Source organism: Sebastes umbrosus, chromosome 16 (genome assembly GCF_015220745.1).
Source record: "Sebastes umbrosus isolate fSebUmb1 chromosome 16, fSebUmb1.pri, whole genome shotgun sequence".
Lineage (NCBI taxonomy): Eukaryota > Metazoa > Chordata > Actinopteri > Perciformes > Sebastidae > Sebastes > Sebastes umbrosus.
In genome coordinates this window covers 17691734-17715562 of record NC_051284.1, presented here as the reverse complement: position 1 = coordinate 17715562, position 23829 = coordinate 17691734, and the positions used below count along the sequence as shown (strand labels likewise).

General features: G+C 40.3%; 2 protein-coding genes across 8 annotated transcripts in view; one reads left to right on the top strand and one right to left on the bottom strand.

Annotated features, from left to right (window-relative positions):
• Positions 1–12480: 12480 nt before the first annotated feature.
• The window catches only part of dph6 (diphthamine biosynthesis 6), a 244844-nt gene continuing 233495 nt past the window's right edge, over positions 12481–23829 (top strand). Inside the window, exons 1-3 of one of the 2 annotated variants that reach the window (XM_037746189.1) lie at positions 12481–12519; positions 13818–13972; positions 14421–14495. In XM_037746189.1, the coding sequence (XP_037602117.1) occupies positions 13944–13972; positions 14421–14495 (104 nt within the window). In that variant the 5' untranslated portion in view covers positions 12481–12519; positions 13818–13943. The other variant, XM_037746188.1, reaches the window with a different exon arrangement.
• Positions 16390–23829, bottom strand: part of cdin1 (CDAN1 interacting nuclease 1) — a 64309-nt gene continuing 56869 nt past the window's right edge. For all 6 annotated transcript variants that reach the window (XM_037746196.1, XM_037746198.1, XM_037746197.1 and 3 more), the window contains one exon: positions 16390–17142. In XM_037746196.1, the coding sequence (XP_037602124.1) occupies positions 16986–17142 (157 nt within the window). In that variant the 3' untranslated portion in view covers positions 16390–16985. The remainder of the gene's footprint in view (positions 17143–23829) is intronic.

Here is a 23829-nt window from a genome sequence, read left to right as displayed (position 1 = left end):
GGCCTTAACCAGGTTGTGGGGTAAAAAAAAATGTATTTACTGTTTTTTTTTTCTAGTTAATGATGCATCTTCTTCCCTCAACTATTCAAACCCTTAAAAAAAAGTCCTTTTTTGTTTTTCTGGCTCTCTATTATTCTGTGGATAAAACGGAAGGAAGAAGCCCTCCGTTTTGTGTGGAGATTATCAGATGAAAAAGAGAGAAAACGTGAGGATTACTGTGGATGGAGAGGATTTTAATATTAATAGTTTTTTTTTCTTTTCTTCCCTACCCCCTCCTCCTCTTCCTCCTCCTCCTCCTCTTCTTCCTCCCCCCCTCTCCTCTTCCCCGATGAGACAGAAGGTAGATTGCCTCTGCTGCTTTCCTTTTGCCGATTCGGTGTGACAGGGATGATGGATGATCCAGCCGAGCTAAACAACTCCTCCCCTTCATCTCCTCCCTGTCAAAGCCAGTCCGGGCTGCTGCTGCACGAAATAAAATAAGGAATATATTCCCTCTGCACTGCTGCACACAATGCAGCCCGGTCCTCGGTGAAAGACGCCCGTGCAACAATATTAAAAGTCCACACACACAGTTTTTTACGCACTAGAAACACTGCGCGTAAACTGTGTGTGTGTGCGCGCAACAGACGCAACATGTTAATAATGCTTCTGTTATTGCGCTTTTCTCTCTGCAGAGCTTCAAGTTTCAAGTTTATTTGTCATATGCATTTAAAAGTACAGTGTACAGTGAAATGCAATGAAATGCATTTTACCCTTTTGCTCTCTCTCTCAGCCCTTAAAATCTATAAATAGTACAGTTGATATAAATACTACAATAAATAAGACAATACCTGAGAATAAAATTATAAAACAACAACAGCTTGAGAGACAGAGAGAGGACTGCAAATGTGTATATATATTTTTTTTAGATACACAAGTGCATCTGCTTGGCTTTAAAGAAAAGTTTTTCTTTTACAAATTGCTGATTTGGATAGTGGTCATAAAAATGGACTGAGTGTCCTTCGCTTTGCAGCTGGCTCTCTCCAAAATGGCTCGCTCTGGGGGACACTTTTTTAGGTTTTGTGTATGTAGGCCTGTGTGTGTGCGTGTGTGTGTGTCTGTGTGTGTGTGCTGCCCTCCTTTTTTTTTTTTTTTTTTTTGAACATTTCAGCAGTTTTCTCTCCTCTTGCCATAAGGTGTTTCTATGACTACGTTATGTAGGCCCTGTGTGAGCGGGTCAGAGGAGGGGGTCCCTGGGAGAAAAGGGCCGCATTTGGCTGATCATTTATCAATGTCAACCGCATAATGATTCTCCCTGCAGTCCCCCTATTGATGAGGATAATTACATTAGCTCAGAGTGACTGATCAATAAAGCCCAGGGAAAATGGTTTATTATAGCACCACTGAAAAAGGCTTTCTTTTAAAAGAGGGGGACTGACTGGGCTGCTTTTTTTTTTTTCCTCTCTCTTTCTTTTTTTTTCTTTTTAGAAAATAAAAGGGTTAGGGTTTGATGTGCGTTAAATCCAAACTCCGGAAAAAGATAATCGAGTGGAGAGGCAAAAAGCTTCATAAGATTTCAGACTGCTGAATGTTTTTTTTTCTTTTTCAAGATTGTGTATTTCCTTATTTATTTATTTTTTCTCTTTTGTTGTACATTGCTTGAAGGAATCATAGTTTATTTTTTCATCCTAAAAACACACTATTTACGTAAATGAGGAAATAGGACAGAAAGAGTGCAGCTTTAAGGTACTTGAAGCCACATAAATTCACATCTTGTGTGATTTTTTTTTCTTATGATAAATCAAAAGTCAAACTAGAAGTCACACATAAGACTTAAAGGTTACCAACCTCCTTATAGCCAGTTAAAGTGTGATTTCAGACACAAATACTATTTTTCTTGATGCTGAAATGGCAGCAACACCTGATGCAGTGTATTTCCTTAATTTTTGTTTCTCTCTCTTTTGTTGTATATTGCATGAAGGAATCATAGTTTATTTGTTCTTCATGGAATTTGCTGAATCCAAAAAACACACTATTTACTATTTAAATGAGGAAATAGGACAGCAAGAGTGCAGCTTTAAGGTACTTGAAGCCACATAAATTCAAATCTTGTGTGATTTTTTTATGATAAATCAAAAGTCACACAAGACCTAAAGGTTACCAACCTCCTTATAGCGAGTTAAAGTGTGATTTCAGACACAAATAACTATTTTTCTTGATGCTGAAAAAGACAGCAACACCTGATGCAGTGTCAAAAAATCCCAGCCGGCCTTGAAGAGAAAGCCTTAGAATTAAGAGTAAACACAAATAGTCTTGTTTTGTTGGTTTTAGTAAGAGGATACTGCACCGGAATAAACAAAATAGTCCCAAAAGATGGGCAGTAAATGCATGTTTGACCCCTCTATCTCTCTCTCTGTGTCTCTCTCTGTGTGTTCTTTAATTGTCAACAACTGATCCCCTGCAGGAATGTTACAAACTCTTTCGCCTTTAATTCTCTGTGGTGCTGCGCGCCAGCTCCCATTTACCGCTGATGAACGTGTCTGCAGGAGACAGCTCCATTATCTATTTATCATTTATGATAGTATATTTTCTCAGACAATGGAGGAAGAAAGAAACGCGATGGCTCTCTCCACTGCCCTTTTCACAGACGAAGCGCACTTTCCTTATTTATTCGATGGCATTTTGATAAATAGCAAACTATAGGATTTTTATATTAGAAATAAAAGAGCCTTGACATTTTTGGAATATGATCTAAATAGGGTGAATTAGCCAAATGTGGGACATTTTTTTTTTCTTTTTTTTTTATTTCTGGAATATATTGTGATATGTACATTAAATCCAAACCCAGGATGTGTCCTATAATCAAACCAAAAAAAGAAAATGCAGATATCACACCCATAAAAGAAATAGTAGACATATTAGTACTCTAATACCAAGTTGTGGGACAGTCATATCCGAAATGTGGGACACTGAAAAGTCTGTTAAAAGACCTAAAAATCACCTTAATGAATGTAGAAAAACACTCAATGTGCAATCCCATGTTCAGTAATTTTACCACTTACAATGTTATTGCTGTTACAAAACCTATGTGTGGATGTTACATGGAGAATCAAACAACATCAAACAAACAAGACTATAAATAATAATAAAAAAAAGAAAGAATAAATATACTAGCTTTGAAGCATTTATAGGCATATTAGAAAGACATTAAATATCAATAGTTTTATTGACTTTTATTTGTTTGAGGAAGACCTACACCCACTGGAGTTTAGGTGTCCCACATTAGGCAGAATCCCACTTTATGGCAACTCACCCTATATGCAGAAATATACGCTTCAAATTAAACATTTTTTTATTTTTTTTATATATATATTTTAAAAAATATATATATATATACAGCGTTATTTTAAAAAAGACAAATAGTGGAAAAAAAGTATTATTAATCTATATTTCAGACGGATTGGAAGAAATGAAAGTGTGGTTTTAGGGGAAATATTCCAAATAAAGCTCTCAGACGGGTCTCTTTGCGCTTGGGTCGCGACTACTTGAATTAGAGGCGATTTTGTTCACACTTCAGCGATGCTTGTCTTCTTAAAAGTGACTGACAGCCCCCCCTACACCCTCCACAAAACACACACTCAGCCCACCAAAATAAATCTTAATGATGTGAAAATTATAATTAGCCAAATAATGTAGCTATAGGGGATGCAGAAATTGAAAATGTACAGTTGAGAAGAAGCAGAGGAAAAGAGGGCATGTGAGTGCAGAATAAATAAAGCGCAATAAAAAGGGAAATAGCCAGAGTTTAGTGAAGCCTTGAGGTACTCAAACCTTTATTTCAATCAGTTAAGATTTAATTAGGCTGAGCCTCAGGCCTGGTCGTCTCCTCTTTTTTTCTCATTATGTTGCCTCCTTCTCCTCTCTGTGTTACAATGCCCCTAAGGTTGTCAACATTTGACCGCTTTCTCCACTGAAATAATCACGTTTTATGGCTTGAGAGAGCTCCATAAGATTCACAAATAAATCTGGCATTATTCCATTAAAAGAAGCGGAAATCCAAACAAACGGTGAAAAATATCGATTCCTTTCATTTATGAGTTGTTCATTTTTTTTTTTTTTTTATTCTTAATTTCCTTTGATTATTTTGAGAGTTTAAAAAAAAGGTTATAGGAATATCTTGCGGGTAGCCGAGGGCAGCAAAGTGAGACATTTCACAAGAACAGTAAATAACAGAAGAGCTCAGAGAGAGACAGACAGACAGGGAGAGAGAAAGAGAGACAGAGAGCATTTTCTAAAATATGAAATTCCTACTAGTTATTGATGAATGTGCACATTTACAGGCACAGTGCACGTTTCAAATCTATCAATTAATAACTCCAATATAAATGATCCTTGTATTTAAAGAGAGAAAGAGAGCTGGAGACCCCCTCCCCACCACACCCATGGGCACACTGTTATTACATGATGGCGACCCCTTCTGGAGGCCAAAGTAAATGTGTTTATAGAGAAGGAGAAGAACAAGAAGGACAAGAAGAAGAAGAAGAAGAAGAAGAAGAAGAAGAAGAAGAAGAAGATATTCATTCATATTTATCTGCTTTAAATCTGGAGAAAACTGGTCATCCTGCACTCAAAAAAAATCATGCAAAAAAGGCTCTCCAGCCATTTTCATGCTCTAAGATGATAAGACCCTGACCTGCTCTGGAGGCCAAAGTAAATGTGTCTATAGAGAAGAAGAAGAAGAAGAAGAAGAAGAAGAAGAAGAAGAAGAAGAAGAAGAAGAAGAAGAAAGAAGAAGAAGATATCCATTCATATTTTCTTGCTTTAAATATAGAGAAAACTGGTAATCCTACACTCAAAAACAAAATCATGCAAAAAAGGGTCTCCATTCATTTCCCTCCTCTAAGATCTAAGATGATAAGACCCTGCTGACCTGCTGCAGTTAAATGTGACCTCCAAAGACTCTCATCTCATATTTACTCACAGGTATAAAGCCAAAGTAAATGTGTTCATAGAGAAGAAGAAGAAGAAGAAGAATAAGAAGAAGAAGAAGAAGAAGAAGAATATATTCATTCATATTTTCTGCTTTAAATCTGGAGAAAACTGGTCATCCTGCACTAAAAAAAAAAATCATGCAAAAAAAAGCTCTCCAGCCAAGACCCTGACCTGCTGCAGTTAAATGTGACCTCCAAAGACTCTCATCTCATATTTACTCACAGGTATAAAGCTCCTTATGCATGTATTAGGCGGCCACGTTGATGGTAAAATCAATAAAGATGGATTGTAGAGGTCAATATTATGCTTCGCACCTGGGGACTTGTTGCCTGCATGGCTCCACCTTCCTGAGAGTGTGACAGACAGAGAGAGAGAGAAATGAGCGATTCATAGCATGCAACCGCAACATCTCTGCAAGAGCTGCTGTGTGCACGACCCTGCAGACTATATATATATATATATATATGTGTGTGTGTGTGTTTAAAGGAAGCAGAGAGAGAGAGCTTGAAGAGCAGGGCAGCAGGGCTGAAGTCATCCAGCCAGGGGCCTGAATTTACCCCTGACATCATTAATCACGACCCACTTGAAGATTATGACTGAAAGTATAGAATCGGTAACCATTATCGTCTAGGATGGCAGTTAAAACCTCTCCTTATTTTTCAAAACAGTGTAATGGCATAGAGGGAGAGAAAGAAGGAGGGAGGGAGGACGAGGAGAGGGAGACTGGTGGTGTCACTGGGATGGAGTTACACACCAGTTTCCTCCAGAGGAAATATCAAGGAGACACAGAGGTGGTCCACTTCATTATGGAGCTTTAATAATGATTAGAATAACAACCTAATTCTATAAAACGAACAACAACAATTGGCTTTAAATAATTATAGCCTATTAAAAATATATATTCTAAGAATAGTTAGTATTTAGTATTATTTTATTACCTAGAATTTATCTATATTTTCTTTTTTTACATTAAGCTGTAAAATAAAAACGAATTATTATAATTTCGTTTGTAAATTAAAATAAACGTTTATTGTCATTGAAGTACAAAGACAAATACTGTAGAAATCTTTTTTTTAAAAGCTATTAAAATTAATTCGAGTATTTGTCTAAATGTGGAAACGGTCAATATATCGACAAAATTTAATTTCCGGGTGACAAATTGGACAACTCCGGGGGGTTATTACTTTATAATTGCCAACAACAACAACGTGACCTGAAAACAGAAAGTAGTTAGTCGCTTAATTATTATTATTATTATTTTTTTTTTTTTTAAATAAATAAAGTAAAATAAAAAAACACAACCATATTTTCTTTTTACTTATTCTTTTTGGCTACTGATATCACAAGAGCAAAAAAGTAAATGTATGAAACGTGTAATGACTGAAAATTTCTCATGTGATTACAAAAACAAAAAAAATATGTAAACACATGAAAGTCTAAAGTTTAAAGAGAAACTCAGCTTTTTTCTTTTTTTTTTTTGGTCAGTCTATCCATTTTATTTTGTCACTTCCGGTGTTTTATGCACAACACCTCAATGACTGATGCTGTGAGGATTCGTAAGAAATGCATTTTAGCCTATATATCTTACAATTTTTCTGTGATAACTTTGTTCCTATTTTATAAGTGAGCATTTCCTCCAGTGCACAGCCTATGAGAGAGCTAACATGCTCCCTGTTAGCAGTCGGAAGCTGCAGTGATGAAAAGCAATAGCTGGTGTCAAGAACTTTTTTAGCACATCACAGCTGGTGGGAATAAATAGTAGCCAACTGAAGAGGAGCAGGAGGAGGAGGACGAGGAGGATGAGGAGGAGGGGTGCGGGCTGTGACATAAGGCTATTTGGGTGTGTGACCACAGGGAACCTGGGCTTTCATATCTCCTCTCCACAATAAAAGCCCTGTGTGCCACCGTCTCACAAGTCCAACTTTGTTCCTCAACAAGGAGTGTAAACTGTTGTCAATATTCAGATAGCCTTCATCTGCCAATAATGACAGGCAGCCGGCTCCCTATCTTATCTGCTGGCCAGGTAGCGCCGTACCTGGGGGGAATAACTGCTGCGATAAAGAGTGTCTGGGCCAATAGAAAGGCTCTTGTCTGTCTGTGAGGAGTTAATGGAGAACGCCACTGGAGACAGGAAGTCCTCAGAAAGTGAAAAGCACTTTATTGCGCACCTGAATGGCCCGGCGTAGGGTTTCTCTCAAACCCAATGGGAAAACCACATTACAGGTCCTTACACAGGGTCATTACAACAGGGCAATGGAGTTCAAGTGATCCATTGCATTTGAATGACAACATCACATCGCTCCATTCATTCTTCCCTCTTGTGTGACCTGACGATGATCCCTGTGGGACTGGGGGAAGTTGTCAGTGGGAGTGATGTGTGCTGAAGTTACAGTGTGCAAGATTCGGCTCATTCAAGTTTTACCTCAAAGTGTGCGTGAAAATTCACTGCACTCCTCTGAGTCAAGACAGTTGTGGGTGACTGTTGCAGCAACAGGTTCACGGACCCATAACCCACAGTACACCGCAACATGACATCATCAAGCCTCTAAAAATGAACTGCAACATCGATCCCCTCGCACGCTGACCTCCCATAAGTCAAATATAGACGATGTGGGACATGTGTTTGGATGGAAGTGTATATTTACCTGTCACCAGGAACTCAAGGACATGGCTTCGGCGAGGTTGTATCCAGCCCAAGAGGGGAGTGTTTTGGGGGTGAAAATGAGTTGTAAAAGTGATAAATGGGCCACATTTCTCGAGCTGAGGAGCACTGGAGCTGGCACCGTGCTTTCAGCCAAACAGTTAATTGCTCAGCACAGTGAAGGCCCAACAAAATACTCGTAAAGCATCACAAGAAGAAAAAAAAAAAAAAGTTTAGTCCAGTCTTCCTCTCTGCTTCTCCCTTTTTCTCGACTCCTCCGGCTAAACGGCTGCTTCCATCCCTCCACAATTTCCCAGCACACAAATATTTGGTTGCCAGTGGCAACAATTGAATAAAATACCCAATCGCATGTGCTCTTCCAAATATCTCCAAAATTAAGCTGTGCATAATGCAGGAGTCGTCTCATCTGTACGCCAGGATTTACTGCGGTGTGATAAATGATTGTGAGGCTTGTTTTGACAAATGCAAGGCTACTTTCTGAATGAGTGTGCACGGCCAGATCAGCTGGATTAGAGGCTCTGATTATGCCCTGGATTCAAGCTTTGCTCTCAGCACCAATCAAAACCTGTGGTTGATGTGATCTCCATGGTCACCGCTGCCTGTGTACAGTAGCCCCACCTCCTCCTAAGTGCACTTATTTCATAATAACAAGCTTGCGACAGCTCTCATCAGGCAATGGTGCTCACAAATGAAGGACAAGGGAAAGGGTGAACCAGGGTTTGTTTTGACTCAATCACATTTTGTCTCCGGCCTCTTGCAACTAACCTTTTTTCCCTCCCCGACTACCTCCATAGTCATATTTTCCTACCACCCAGCTCTAATCTTCCAGAATGTCACTAGTACTCATACGTCTACCTCTTCCTCCTCTACCTCTCCTCTACCCTGCTGTTCTCCTCACCCCCGCCCATCGCCGTGCTGGCCTGCATCTGTACCTGTGGATGTTACTGGGCCTCCTCTGGACCCCTCGCTGAGAACAGAAGATGACACAGTTTCTGGGTCACTTCTGTCACAGTCCAAATGCCACTCAGGGGGGGCTGACCTTTCCGGTGGCCGATGCTAGAGCAGGCCGCCTCCATGCAGGCTGTCACCCCTGTGGTTCCAACCACAAACGCACGCTCACAGACCTTTTTTCCCTCCAAACTCCCCCTCGCTCCTCTGCGGTATCCACCTCCTCCTTTTTATCCATGACAATACATGTTAAAACAACAAGGGACGAATCAAAGCTGACAAGCGAAAATAGCCGCTGTAAAATGTGGCTGATGGATGACATCTTGGCTAAACTCAAGGCCGTCACGGGCCTCGGCGATGGCTGCATACACGTGGTGTATCAGGTCTCACTGGAAGGAACTCCAAATATGCTTCCTGGATTTATTTGAAGGCGCGGGTTACACGGCGAGCGCCACTGTTTTTACAAATGGGAGCTTGGCTCTAAATGGAATACCTCAATTAGCAGGAAGCCCAGTCAACACCTTTCTGTTATACCATCTGAGATATTTCGGTTTCCACTGTCAAGCTGCTCCTTTTAACAAAAAGCGACTTGAGTTGCTCATTTAGGGGCCGTCAGAAATGGACCCTGGGTGCATGTGATCCCGTGTCACATCAGTGTCAGGAGGGATTTTTGCAGGGTGTACAGATTTTTTGAAGCTCTCGGCCGTGTCTCTGCTTGTCCCGCACTACCAGTGACTCATACATCAGTAAACTAAACTAGCCCCCCCACCACCACCCCTCTGAGAGCAGTAATGTGTCATAGTTGTTCAGTTTCCCTCAAACATACCATCTGCCCTCTATCCTGTCAATCAAACATCCACTGCTTTGCCATTTAAAATCCCCCAGACCATTTTTCTCATGATCCATTGTTGTTTTTAAATAACAGCCTCTGATTAGCAGGCAGAGCCTCCTAAAAATAAAATCTCTTCCTATCTGCTTCAGCTGCGGGCGGAGAGGCTGCTTTTTTCCCAGTGCTGTTATTCAAGCCCTCTTTAAAAAAAAAAACATTTTTTTAATTTCAAACTGGCTGCTCTGACTCTTCCAGGAGAACTTTTATTTATTTCCACCCTGTGATGTCTTGCTGGCTGAGGGAGGCTGAGAGGATCCCTACTAAAAGCACTCTGCTGCCTGGGGCAGAAACAGGCCAGAGCTCTCTCCACATAAATAACACAGGAGCGTGGAGGAAGTCCGTTTGGTGGTCTGCTGGAGGGATAGAACCTACCCTTCAGTCTGTCTCTGGTTCTGTACTTCTTTCTCATTCCCTGTGTCTCAGTGGTCTATCTAGCAGCTTGGCTGAAGACGCATAAAACAGCAGGATGTGGAGGAGATTGGGCCAAGATGTACATCTGAGTGGATAGTGGACTTCTAATAGCCTGCAGGCCTGGGCCAGACAGAGTGGATGATGTGAACTGCATCAAACTAATCTGACACATGGGAGTCACAGATTTAACAATTGTAACCAATATTACAACACTGAATAAAATGTGTAACTAAATAGATCTGCGTGTAGTTTTCTTGGCAATATTGTAATATGATTCATAATATGCTGTCAATTTTTTCTCCTTCACACAAAATTGATTATCTGTAATCCTCATATATTACTGCAAGTTTGTTCTATACTGTATGTTGAGTCTTGTTGTTAGTGGATGCCTCTTGTTGAGGATCAAGTTTCTCCACAACCCTGGTGTTCCTGGCCCCAGGAAACGACCTCTCCAAACTGGCCTTATTTGGAGAGCACTCGAGTGCCCCATTGTTGTGACAAGAACAATGAATCTAAAAAGAGGTGGGACACGAGGGCAAGGAAAACACAAAATAAAGATGTCTGGCTCTTAAAATCATCACTTTTTTTTTTCTATATTTGCACTCACATCATGGAAATACCGTCAGCTGACGCCGGTGTCAGCCGTCGCCTTTGAAGTCGATTTAAAAAAAGCTGTATTTAGTTTGCATTGTGTGCAGAACCTAATTTATAGGAGTTGACCCTGGCTCCTCTTTTGTGCGACAGCCATCTTGGAAAACAATGGCAGGAAGGCTTGAAACTTGAGAGGAACTGAATCTGCTGTTTTCCATTTTTTTTCTTCTACTCAATAGAGAATTTTCCCTCCCCGAGTAAAATAGCTCTGTTTTTGTGTCCAACAGGAGCCATAAACTGATGTCTAAGCATTCCACGGCCAGGCAATAGGGCCGAGTTTAACTGGACACATGGGGACAGTTGTTTTGTACCACATGGAGCAGGGGGGGCCTGACAGAGGAAGCCATGGCCGCCTGGCGACCCCGCGGTGACCCACTGGCCTCCTCATGGAGGGATCAAGGCCTAGATGGGAGCCGGCTGAGGGTTAGAGGTTTAAGGGTAACAAATCAAGCAACACTTTAGTGGTATTTAACCCCCACATACCATATCTCTCTAACTGCGTGAGCGGTGCATGACTGTGCAGAACAAACATAGAAGCGCTTATTTTTATTCTATATGGGGGGAGGTCTCCTCAGTAACAGAACTGGAGTGGGTCAGGTTTGGGAATCATTACACCGTCAGTTCATTCATATGTCGCGATAGCTTTCACCTGAGGTCTGCTTTTGGTTCATCTCTCTGCAGGCGAGTGCTGATAGACAGCTACGAAGTCTGTGTACTGAAAGATCTGTGTATTAGGAAACGGGCGCAATACATACCTCTTAATATAAGATGCATTCTCTGAGGTGGTGGCAGGTTCTTCACCCTTTCACTTTCTCTCCTCTTATCGTTTTGTGTGCCATAAAGAAGAGGACAGGACAGGGACCCCCTATAGGCAGTGCATATCTGCCTCTAAAAGCATCACTCAACTTTATGTTCACTTCTGGTTCCCTCAGCCCGGCTGGGTTTCTTCTTCTCATAAAAGGTACTGAGGTTGTAAAGACAGACAACTGCTGGATAGTCAGACACCTTTACATGGAAATCAGGTGTTTCTACTGTACGTACCTGTAGGCAACTCACATAGCTTAAAATAAACATATAAATGTATGCTGTTAATGTTAATGACAAGAACATATTTATTAATAAAGACATACAATTTTTATTTTAAAATGATTACAGCTTAAAATGTGGGATAGAACGTATAACAAGGACTGACTCAATTTGACAATCAACATGAATAAAATGTTTTTGAGTTAATAAACCCTTGGTTTGTGTTGGAATGTGAAGGGTTAAATTAATAAACCCCTTTTGTCCAATCAGTATTTTGCTTCTGCAGTTGATAGGAAGAAAATATTAGATTTATTTATTTATTTGTTATTATAGCACAAGGAAAAATATACAAAACAAGACAGGGAATGCAAGGACTGAGTTAAAGCTCTATACAGTTTTTTTAGCCTTTCTATTAATTTTTAACATACATTTCAGCGACTTAATAGCAAAAGAAAACATGTCATGCTTTCAGTTCTGTGATTGGTGGTCGAGCTATAAATTTTATTTCAAATGACAGTAAAATATTGACCAATCATTTCTTGTTTGCACACCTGCAATATTTGCACTATCTGTTTATATCATGTTTATTTTTGTTTATAGCTTATTTTGTATATTGTATATTGGTAGAATTTCAATTTTGTTTTTATTCTTATTTTATTCTAACGTTTTTATCTATTCTTTTGTTATATATGCTTACTTGCAGCAACAAAACCAAAGCAAATTTCTAGTGTATACCTCTTACACCTGGCAATAAACACGATTCTGATTCACTCTAAATTTTGTTTCAATATGTATTCACACTTAAGCTCATCATAATGACAAACACTGTTGTACACTAATGTATTTTTTACTTGATAATCTTCAATCAGTCAGAAACAACACAACATTTAGCCTAATTGGCTCTAATTGGTGGGGGTGCTGCAGCTTCCGGCCGGTGCCACAACTAATACCTTCCCCCCTGGTAACGTATACTGCAACCAGGCTTTGTTGTCGTTAACTTTTTTCGTTGTGGGACACGAGCTAGCGGAAAAAACTGCGGTTAGCTAGTTTGTTATTTCATGATGGAAGCCGCCAGTAACTCTTGATGAAAAGTTTGATAGGCAAAGGAAGTCACCAGAGCTTAATTTGGTGCAGAAAACCAATGCTTCCCAGAGGCATTTCAGCTCCAGCAATTACATGCGATACCACTGCAATTAATACAGGTGCGTGCCTCCCTTTGTGTGCGTCAATTAGGAGAACAAACAGTCCTTTTGGCTGCAATGAAAATGTTGTTTTTGAAACCAATATGGATTGAAGCAGGATATTTCGTTATTTAAAAACAATTGAATAATGTTGAATTTTGGAAATGATTACAATCTATTGTTTTTCAATAAAATTTGACTTTTGAAATTTACAAGTTATTGGAAATGTTTGGATCACACTAGTGGGGAAACAATCTAGCTATTTAAAATATTATTGAAAAAACATCAACTTGCTGAACAACTCTCTGTGTCTGCTGATATTTAGCTAACATCAAATCATAAAAGGTTTAATGTTGGATAAATACAAAGTCCCGTTAACATTTATGGTAAAAGAAGTTGTTGCTTGTTCTGTTTTTGTATTTTGACATAATATGCTATGGTCCAACCACTAATGAATCATATTTACCTCTGTACACTGTGAATAGTAATAACTTGAACCTAGGTCCTGTGTTGTGTGTTGGGTTGTGTCTTGAATATTGTTGTGTTTTGTTGCTGTCGCTTTTGATGTTGTGGTCATTGTTGGTAAAGATTGTAATGTGATTGTGTACTGAAATGTATCCTAAGAGTTCAAAATGGTTTAAGTGGACTCCAGGAAGAATAGCTGGGCTTCAGCCACAGCTAATTGAGATCCGAATAAAAGATAAAGATAAAGATAATCATCGCTGCCACCCCTGGATTCTAATTCTACAAATAGTATGTTACTAATAATATTAGTGTAGCCTATAATCTTTATCTTGACTTTTGCATATATACCTCAAACACAATGTATAGATGCAAAAAAAAAGAAAAAAGAAAAAGTTTCTGTCAATGTTATAAATGATGCTCAAGAATCGAACTATTCGGTACAACCCTATGATTATAAATACATCTCATTGTGTGGGATTACCCACTCATTAAAACATGTAAAGAACCAATGAAAGTATTAATATAAAAAAAAATAAAAAACGTAAATAATCTCAGTGTCTATTGGAGGTCTATATTGTTGCCATGTAATAAAAGCCATGTAACTCTCCTATAGGTGTTCGAGCGCATTGTAGAACATCACACAGTTTGATGATGACACTGTCGTGGCTGGATACATAACCTTCCTGGCCAGCTTCAACTTCATGTCTTTGGTTGAAAACCTACCAGGCCAACTTCTCGGATGTTCTCAAGAAATGCGATCATCAAAAGGTAATTTGTTTAAAATCTTTAGGCCGCCGTGCCAGCTGATTTTATTCTGGCCCCTGCTGCCACTGTTTTGTATCGCCCATGTTCAGGTATATTTGGGAAAACTGTCATCTTTAAAATTACAGGTCAGTCTATACATTTACCAACATTATGCACATTTACCGTAATATAATAAATAATAGAGGTGTGAATCTTCACTGGTATCACAATTTGATTTGATTTACAATTCACCTGTCAACGATTCTCGTACATCTCAATGTATCGCATCCTCAATGTTTTGTATTACTGGACATGGCTACTTTTTCATTAATTAATGCACACACAGAGTTTGATAGATAGATAGATAGATAGATAGATAGATAGATGTACTTTATTGAACCCAAATTGGGAAATTATTGAATGATGATGACACTGTCCATTGCGCTGATGGGAACATCACCCTCCTTGCCAGCTTCAACTTCTGTCTTTGGTTTTGGAAAACCTTCCAGGCCAACTTCTCGTACTCAAGAAATACAATCATCAAAAGGTAAGTTGTTTAAAATCTATAGGCCGCCGTGCCAACTGATTCCTTCTGGCCGCTGCTGCCACTGTTTTGTATCACTGTTTTGTATAGGTATATTTGGGAAAACTGTCATCATTAAGAATTACCGGTCAGTCTGTAATTCTGCATGATGAGCGTTTTCCAAATAAACCATATATATTTAGGCTGCTGTGCCAAATCTAATGATATTATTATTTAACAATATTGCTTGTTTGTGGCGGTTGGTTCTAAAATGCCATGATCGCTGTTCACTGTATATGGTTCTGAAGTGTGTGTTGCAGTGTCGCTCATGTTCACTGTATATGGTTCTGAAGTGTGTGTTGCAGTGTTGCTGATATTCACTGTATATGGTTCTGAAGTGTGTGTTACAGTGTTGTTGCAGTTCACTGTATATGGTTCTGAAGTGTGTGTTACAGTGTTGTTGCAGTTCACTGTATATGGTTCTGGAGTGTGTGTAGCAGTGTTGCTGATGTTCACTGTATATGGTTCTGGAGTGTGTGTTGCAGTGTCGTTGCAGTTCACTGTATATGGTTCTGAAGTGTGTGTTGCAGTGTCGCTGATGTTCACTGTATATGGTTCTGAAGTGTGTGTTGCAGTGTCGCTCATGTTCACTGTATATGGTTCTGAAGTGTGTGTTGCAGTGTTGCTGATATTCACTGTATATGGTTCTGAAGTGTGTGTTACAGTGTTGTTGCAGTTCACTGTATATGGTTCTGGAGTGTGTGTAGCAGTGTTGCTGATGTTCACTGTATATGGTTCTGGAGTGTGTGTTGCAGTGTCGTTGCAGTTCACTGTATATGGTTCTGAAGTGTGTGTTGCAGTGTCGCTGATGTTCACTGTATATGGTTCTGAAGTGTGTGTTGCAGTGTCGCTCATGTTCACTGTATATGGTTCTGAAGTGTGTGTTGCAGTGTTGCTGATATTCACTGTATATGGTTCTGAAGTGTGTTTTACAGTGTTGTTGCAGTTCACTGTATATGGTTCTGAAGTGTGTGTCGCAGTGTCGCTGACCCAGTATGAACACTTGAATAGCCCTTATTTAAAGCATTAGGTCCTAAGAGTTGTAAAATGCACTAATAGCCGCTGAGCAACTTTCTAAGGAATGAACGGGGCCCTGCTTCCAACGCAGTATCTAGTTCTCATTATAAATCCATGGGTGAAACACAGAGAGAAACAAGTGCGACAGTAATGACACCAAAACACAGTAAAGACTCTCACACTGAGCCGAAATGAAACCAAAATCTAGATTATGTTCTTCTGTCACTGCATCGATGCAGAATCGTCCACTATGATCGCTGCTGAAATGATTTGTCGCTTAATCAGAAAGTCGATAGAAAGAAAGAAAATGTATATACAAAATGAATCGCCACCAATTTTAATTATCAATGAATCATTTTTATTTGTGAAGCAGAAAATGACAAACAAGCAAGGACTTATTATTTTCTCTGTTTTATATAACTGTCAATTGAATATTTGTGTGGGAATTGTGATTCTTTTTTATTTCCAACTTTTGTCGACTAAACAATTAATTGAAAAAATATTCAACACATGAACTGATTAAAAATCGTAATTGCAGCACAGACTATAAGTATGATTTAAAATACGAGTGTTATTTAACCATATCTATATTCAACGCCATGCAAACCAGCTGAGGAAAAAACCCGAAACACCTGTTGTGTGATGTCATCGTTGGCACTTGAGGTTAGTGGCAGCTAACCAAAATGAGAAGATTTATAGTCAATTCATTATTTTTAATTAAGATGATTCACACTAAAGAAGCAGATACAAAGTGTTGATAATATTTGTGTGATAAAATTTAGTTGTGATGTGAACCCCTGCTTCAACCCACTGTCGTAAAAAAATAAAAAAGACAGAGAAATCCTCACTAGATTTTATAAAGTGCAGTGAAAAAAGGTCACAGTGAGGCCATCTTTAATCAGAAATGATCCTGTTTACCCCCCTGGAGAGTGACTGAGAGGGCACTGAGTGACGCAGGTGAGAGACAGGCGTCCACCCAGCCCCCGGACCGCACCTCTCTTATCTGCCGATGGAGTGGAGGAGGAAGGAGTGACAAAGGCCAGGGCTTTGGGTGTGATAAGGAAGGGCCTTATGTCCTGCTTTGGCCCTGGCTCTATCCCTGGCTGTCCGTTTGCTAGAGGCCATCCAGGGGCCAGGAGAGCCTCCAAGACGGTGTTTTCGCACACAGGTATGAATCTGACCCTGTGCTGTCAGATATACAGAAAGATGGTGTGTGTTTACATGTGGTAGCTTTGGGGCAGTGAAAGAGAGGAAGGGAGAGACAGACAGAGACAGAGGGTCAGGTGGAGTTCAGGGCAGATTTTCTTTTGCCAGTCGTCTCACACTGCAGGAAAGCCAAATTGCTTCCGGATCTAGGTACACACCCCCTGTTCCTGCCTCTTTGTCTTCCTCTCTCTTTCCTTCCATCTTGACTTTTTCTTTTTTCACTCTTTGTGTTTATTCTGGCTCTTGTGGCAGTCGGTCCTGCTGGGCGGCATGGCACAGGGTGACAATGTCTGTAGGGAAGCAGTCTTTGAGCAGGATACCTCTGTCTCTCTGGCAGTCCAGCTCTCCTATGAAACCATACCAGTAGATCACAAGGCCCGGACCGAACCTGCGGGGCAACACGAAAGAAACAAAGCGCGTCCTTTGTTAGTACATCATCGCTGTCATGTCATGAGAGTTCTGAAGTCTGAATGAGTTTCTTTTAAATTCATATCTGCAAAAATGCTTACGGCTGTTGACTTTGGATTTGGAAGGCAAAACAAAAACAAAAAAAAATCAGGAATAAGTAAGTGAAGGGACAGAAAGATGGGAAACAAGCGAAAGTGATCTATGAGGTCGCTTAGGTATTTTTCTTTGATCACCATCCAGGAAACTCGCGCTGAATCAAACGAAAAAGCCGCCAAGAAGATTAAGATCTCTCTGACAGGGTGATACACACTTGATCACATTACAATGGCAGTGAAATAACAATAATCTGAGGAATAACAAAGCTGTACTCCAAGGCCTCCAGATCCTGTCATCGGAAGCCTTTGGCACATAGCAGAGCACACAGAGTTCAACACGACGTCTGAGACTTAAACACACCGCATCTGGCGGCTAATGTTAGCCAATCCAGCAGTGTCCAGCTGTTTCATTCACACTCACTTTGAAAGCCAAAGCAACTTTTGCCTCAGTTGGCAAGCACTACAGTTCCTAAAAGCTATAAATAATGACTTGCCAAGCAACTGAGAAGTTCAGACTATTTAAACACAAGACGTTTTTTTTTTCCTTCTATCTTTTGTTCTCTCCCTCTCATCATGTTGCTGCTATTGTGTCTTGTAGACACTGTAGCTACTGTACACCTGAAGGTCTGCTGAAAGGTGCAGAAACTATTAAAATGTGCAACGTTATTTCACGACTTCTCCTCACAAAGGCAATAAATCATCTTTCCAGCTATTTATTATGCCCCAAAGAGCCACCGGTGGCCCCTCTCTGCCTCATATAGATCATACCTATTCTTTGAACATTAGCTGCCATGCATAAAGACATGTCACAGTTGAACTCTGAGCGAAGAGCACCTCAGCCCCCACATGCAAGACCAGATTCAAGGGGGCTGACAGTGCTCCGGTCCCAGACACTCTATCCTGAGACAGTTAACAATGTTGTGGGGGACTCGGGAGACCTAGACAGGAAGCTAGCCAAAGGGCCACGGAGAGCAACACAAGTTCAGCTCCAAGGCAAAGTGCATAAAACCTTAAACCTGTGATCAATCATTTCATATTAAAATACAGATTCAAACACCCCCACGGTGTTGTTTTAATAATAATTACGGGAATCTTTAGTCTTCTATATGGTTATAATTTACGAGCTTATTATAAATACCTTGATGTTTGAACTTTACAACTTCGACAAGGTATTTTAACCACATAAATTATAAACGCGAGTGCGAGAATCAGTTGACATTGCCAACTATGTATGTGTGTACTATGCATGTTCTACATACAGTACTTGTATGGAGGCCGACACATGCACGAAAAAATATGTGACTATATAGGCACCCACCCCCCCCCTCCTCTCCCCTCCCTCCAAGAGGCCCTTGCAGCAGTACATGCTTCTGCACCCCATCCCCGGATTCTACATTTTACAGTGTGTGATTTACGGTGCTGTATCTGTGAGCAAACAGGCCAAAGCTAACAGCCCTGCAGAAAGCCCGCAGATGCACACTGAAAGTTCACCACAATGTCACACACATAGCTCAGGCTCTCAGCGACTGCACAAAGCTCAAGCCCCCCGAACTCTCGTCGTTTTCCACGGCCCGCCGCTGCCGCACATGGCCGCCAACTCTTAATATGGAAATGTTATGGAAACAAAACCTAAACATTTACATTAGATGACTTTGGAAAAGGGGTTATGCTCTTCTTTTTTATTCTGCCGCCGTTGCTGTATGTATTTCCTGTGCTCTGGACGGGGAGGCGAGGCTTTAAAGGGGAGACCGGTCTCCACAGAGTGGAGAGAGAGAGGCAACCTTCTGGAAAGGTTAAAACTGTACATCAACAGATAAGGCAGCGGCGTGTGATACATCATGTCCCAGGTCTGTCAGGGGAGGCCGAGCACAAATTGAAACAAGCAAAATTATAAACACAGGGGAGCCATGTCACCAAGGCCTTTCCATACCGTAAAGAAAATAAATGGACTTTGAATCCTACTCAGAATTAATACAAGTCAATACTACGGGGAGCTTGAGGTAAAAATCTGAGACTGGGAATACAAACAATAACACTGATGGGGGGAAGGGAACGGTCAGGAGGCCGAGACTGAGCCTGATGGCTACAGCATAAGAAGTTCCAAGCAGCATCCAGACACAGTAAAGAGCAATTATAAATCTACAGTATGTGTGCCATATATACTTTACAGTCCCTTTTGAAGTTTGTGTGTTATAAATGCCTGAGGAAGTGACTGGAAGTTCAGTTTGAATTTGTAGGCAAATTATGGTTTATTATGTGGGCTGGCTCATCTTAACCTGGCGTGTGCTTATTACACACACTCGCTTCGAAGTCAGCCATCTTCCAATAAACACCTAACTATGTAACGAGTTGGTGAAATTGTTTGTGAAACGCAGCTAATTTCAGCGACGGGGGCCACTTGACGAGCCGGGGCGTGGATTGCGGCTGCCAGCCACGCTTTCGTTAGTGTTAATGAGCGGGTGGTGGTCGCATTTAAAGCAGGTGCCAAGCAGCTTTACTACGGCGGCTTAATGAGAGCAAGGCACTCAGGAACAAAAAAAAAAAAAAAAACTCGAATGGAGGAGAGGGAGTGTTATTAGTGTCTGCAAGCACACACACACAGCGAGTCGTGCAGCCAAGCCTCACACAGAGCTGGAGCACCGAATTAAATCCCTGCATCTTAAATGCACGACCCATACGTACACAGAGCACCAGTAAAAATATGAACCGCAAATCTAATAAAAAAATACAGTAAAATACAAACTGTACCCTTCAAAGAATGTGCACACTTGATTTTATTTATGCCTAGGGCTGTGTATTGGGGATAAGAATCTGGCGATAGGATACGTATCGCGATACAGAGGTTACGATTCAATATATTGTGATATATTATGACACTGTAACTAAGGCGATATATTGCAGCTGTCATAGTATAAAGAACACACCACCATATATGTATAAAATCTGAGTAAAAAACAGTTTACTTTTTTATGCAACAGTGGGATCTGCATTTGTATTTATCAGTCCCTGTAAAATCCAACATCATAGCACTACTTGGAGAGGACACAGACACTGAGAGGACGCATCTCTTTGCAAATGAAATAAAGTATTGACTGAGTTAATCTTTGCATGTAAACTATTGATTAAAAATCAATAGTGTTTTTGAGAATCGATACAGCATCATAAAACAATATCACAATATTACATTTTTTTAATATGTTCTTACACCCCTTTTTATGCCCTTCTCATTTTCCGAGAAGGTTGCTGGAGGTCAGACATCCCCCCCAACTCCAAAAAAAACAACTTTATAACATTTCTAGCGAACAAACAGATCAAGGCTAATTTGATCTGCCACATTTGGTGAGAAAAAGCTTCACTAAAACCGGGGGGCCGGGCACCGCTGCCAAAACACATTACACGACATGACGAATTATCAATAAAATCAAGATGAATTTACGCTCGACTTTAAAACACCGTCACTTCATTTTACATAGACCCATTTGAAACAAACGGCCCAGCAGTGATTTAGACAGCGTAAGCCTCTACCTGAGCATGAACTCTGTGTCTCTGAGGTTCCCCCACAAAGACCTCTTTGTTTTCAGCATCCATACATCAGGTCAGAAGGTAGGGCCCTCTAAAGCACTGCCAAACATTAGCTTTAGTCGGTCTTTTCTCTGCTCTCTGAAATGCAGGTATGAAACCTGCTCAACTTCTTTTAAGACAGAAAGCATTGAGAGTGATTGGGGTGAGAGGTGTAGAGGAATAAAAGTCTCTGTGTTGGAGACAGGAGGACTGTGTACACAGCAAAAGACAGAGAGAAAATGGGTGTATTAGTGACAAATGGCCTTTCACGGTCAGTCCATGCTAAAGGCAGCTGCCTATTTGAGTGTATTTACAGGGTCAGATAATGGTTGTGTGATACGTGTGGTGTTTTAGAGGGGGGGGGGTGGTGACCCAGGGCCTGCATGCCAGGTGATAATGGCCCGCAGCTGATCACTGTACATCCAGCGTGTGTATTTTAATGGCCTCGCAGTAGCTGTTTGTAGCAAGTCAGCCAGCCTTATGATGAAGACGCCCTGATAACACAAGCTTCCATGCACACAAATAGGATATTTAAAGGCTGGCTCTGCCCGCAGGGGCGTCCACGAACAGGGGAGGTAAATAATCCCTTGCTACAAAACTATACATCCTCCTGTCCATAAATAACAGGAGTTGAATGGAAGAGTTAACCTCCCACAGACAAGTTATTAACATGACTAGAGCTAAGAATAGAACACCTTCTTTTCTCTCACCGCTGCCCCCCCCACCATCATTTTTGTGGGCGAGGAAAAGTTCAATTCTGCTCAGGTATGTAAAACGCAAACACGAGGCAGCCGTAGCACACGATCGTATGTTAAATGAGTCACACAAGCATCGTAATTAAGGTGGAATAGAGGGCAATAAAAAATAAAACATCTTCCGCCAGGTGTAATTCTCCCCGACGTTTTTATGTTTTCTGTCGATGGGGTATGGAAATGGAACGTGGCGCGGATGTGGTTTGTCTTTATCACTGTTGGAGGTAGAGAGAGTCGTTCTTTACGTGTTTGTATTGTGTAGTGTTGGGTTTAACATAGAGGTGTGGAGGCGTAATGTGCGAGTATGAAGGGTGTGGGAGGTCAGGTCGAGTCGGTGTGTTGGGAGTTGTATGTTGCACTATAGAAGAGGATTTACACTTACTGACACAAGATACCAACACCAGAACACAAACTAGAGGAGTCCAGTGCTCTAGGACTGCAACTAACGGTTATTTTCATTGTTGATTAATCTGTCAATTATTTTCTCAATTAATCAATTAGTTGTTTGGTCTATAAAATGTCAGAAAATTGTTTCCCAAAGTCCAAGATGACGTCCTCAAATGTCTTGTTTTGTCCATAACTCAAAGCTATTCAGTTTACTGTCATAGAGGAGTAAAGAAACCAGAAAATAGTCACATTTAAGAAGCTGGAATCAGAGAATTTGGAATTTTTCTTCTTAAAAAAATACTTAAATTGATTATCAAAATAGTTGCAGATTAGTTTAATACTTAACAACTAATCGATTAATCGTTGCAGCTCTAATGGCGACCACATGATACATTTTATTGTAAGACCCACTATCTCTAATATTTGCATTAGGAAGTGGAAGCTGTGCCAAATGGCACATCCGGGATAATACTGTCAAAACTCACATAAATATATATTTTTTTAAATAAACGGCTACCTGTCAAATAAGGCGATGTGATATTGACAAAATGAAATATACTGTAATTATTTTTTTTCCTATATACCTTTGTATCTATAATGTAACAACATGTGGGAGATGACTAATGGTGCTTTCAAAGGATATTTAAACAGATAAAACATTGAGAAATAAAAATAATTAATAATAATGTGGATTTGATGACAAAATAGGTATTTGATGTCAATTTCACTTTCCTAAAATAATTAAATAAATTCCAAAAGTTTAATTGTTTTACTGTACTGCAACCTTCTAATAATATATATATAAGAAAAATAACATTTAGTAATTTAAATGTAATACATCCAGCCTTAAATCATGACACATTAGTGTTCTAACAATATATCGCCTGACACTATAGACATATTATTCTCATTACTGTGGGGTTTAAAATGTGTAACTTACTGCATTAGGACAATTGTTTTATGTGCTCTGAAGATAGTTAACATACTTGTAGCAAAATCCACAGATCTATGGCTAAAACAAACTATAATAAACATTTTAATAATACCAATTAATAAGCTTTGCACTTAAGTTATCTAACTTTTTCTGAATGATAAATAGTACAAATCATTTATTCTTATCAGTTTATTAATAACCTTTAACTCCTAACACCGTTAAGCTCGGCCAACATCACTGTGCTTTGGGACTCTGCAGTCTTTATCTCCCACAAATTATCACTTTCTCTGACCTCAGTCTCCCTCACGACCTCCTATCACCTCAGCCACCTTCTCACATTAACCTAAACCTTATCTCCTCACACACACACACACACACACACACACACACAATCTGACAGACTCTATAGCAATCAGCTGATTGATAACATGGCTAACACGTGATTATGTGAATGAGCTAATAAGCATCAGTCTCATTTCTATTTTGATAGCACAATAGCAAGACACAGAGAGCGCCGCCTCACAACGCCATTTGGTCCTGGTTAGGATCCGTTTGTACAATATCATGCTTCCCAAACATCCTCCAGCCGAAGGGAGGAGTCTCAATCAGTGTTTGGAACTCGTTAAGTCCCTTAACTGAGCATGTCGCCGACCGCATTAGCAACACATATCTGAGGGACAAGTGTGCGTTGTGTGTGTGTAATGCGTGCTGGTCCCCTCTAAGATCTACGCCGTCACGGTCCAACGCGCTTTGACACACTCTGGTCCGCTCTGGATGTGGAGCGAAACCAAACAAGGTGTGGTCTGGCTTTGGTTGTGTCTGTTTTGTGTTCAGAAGTTGGTCCAAACAGCGTCGAGGACACTGCGTACGACCAAACAAAACCTACCGACGACAGCTCTCTGATGACACCAGAACAATGCATATTAGAGTTAGGTCGG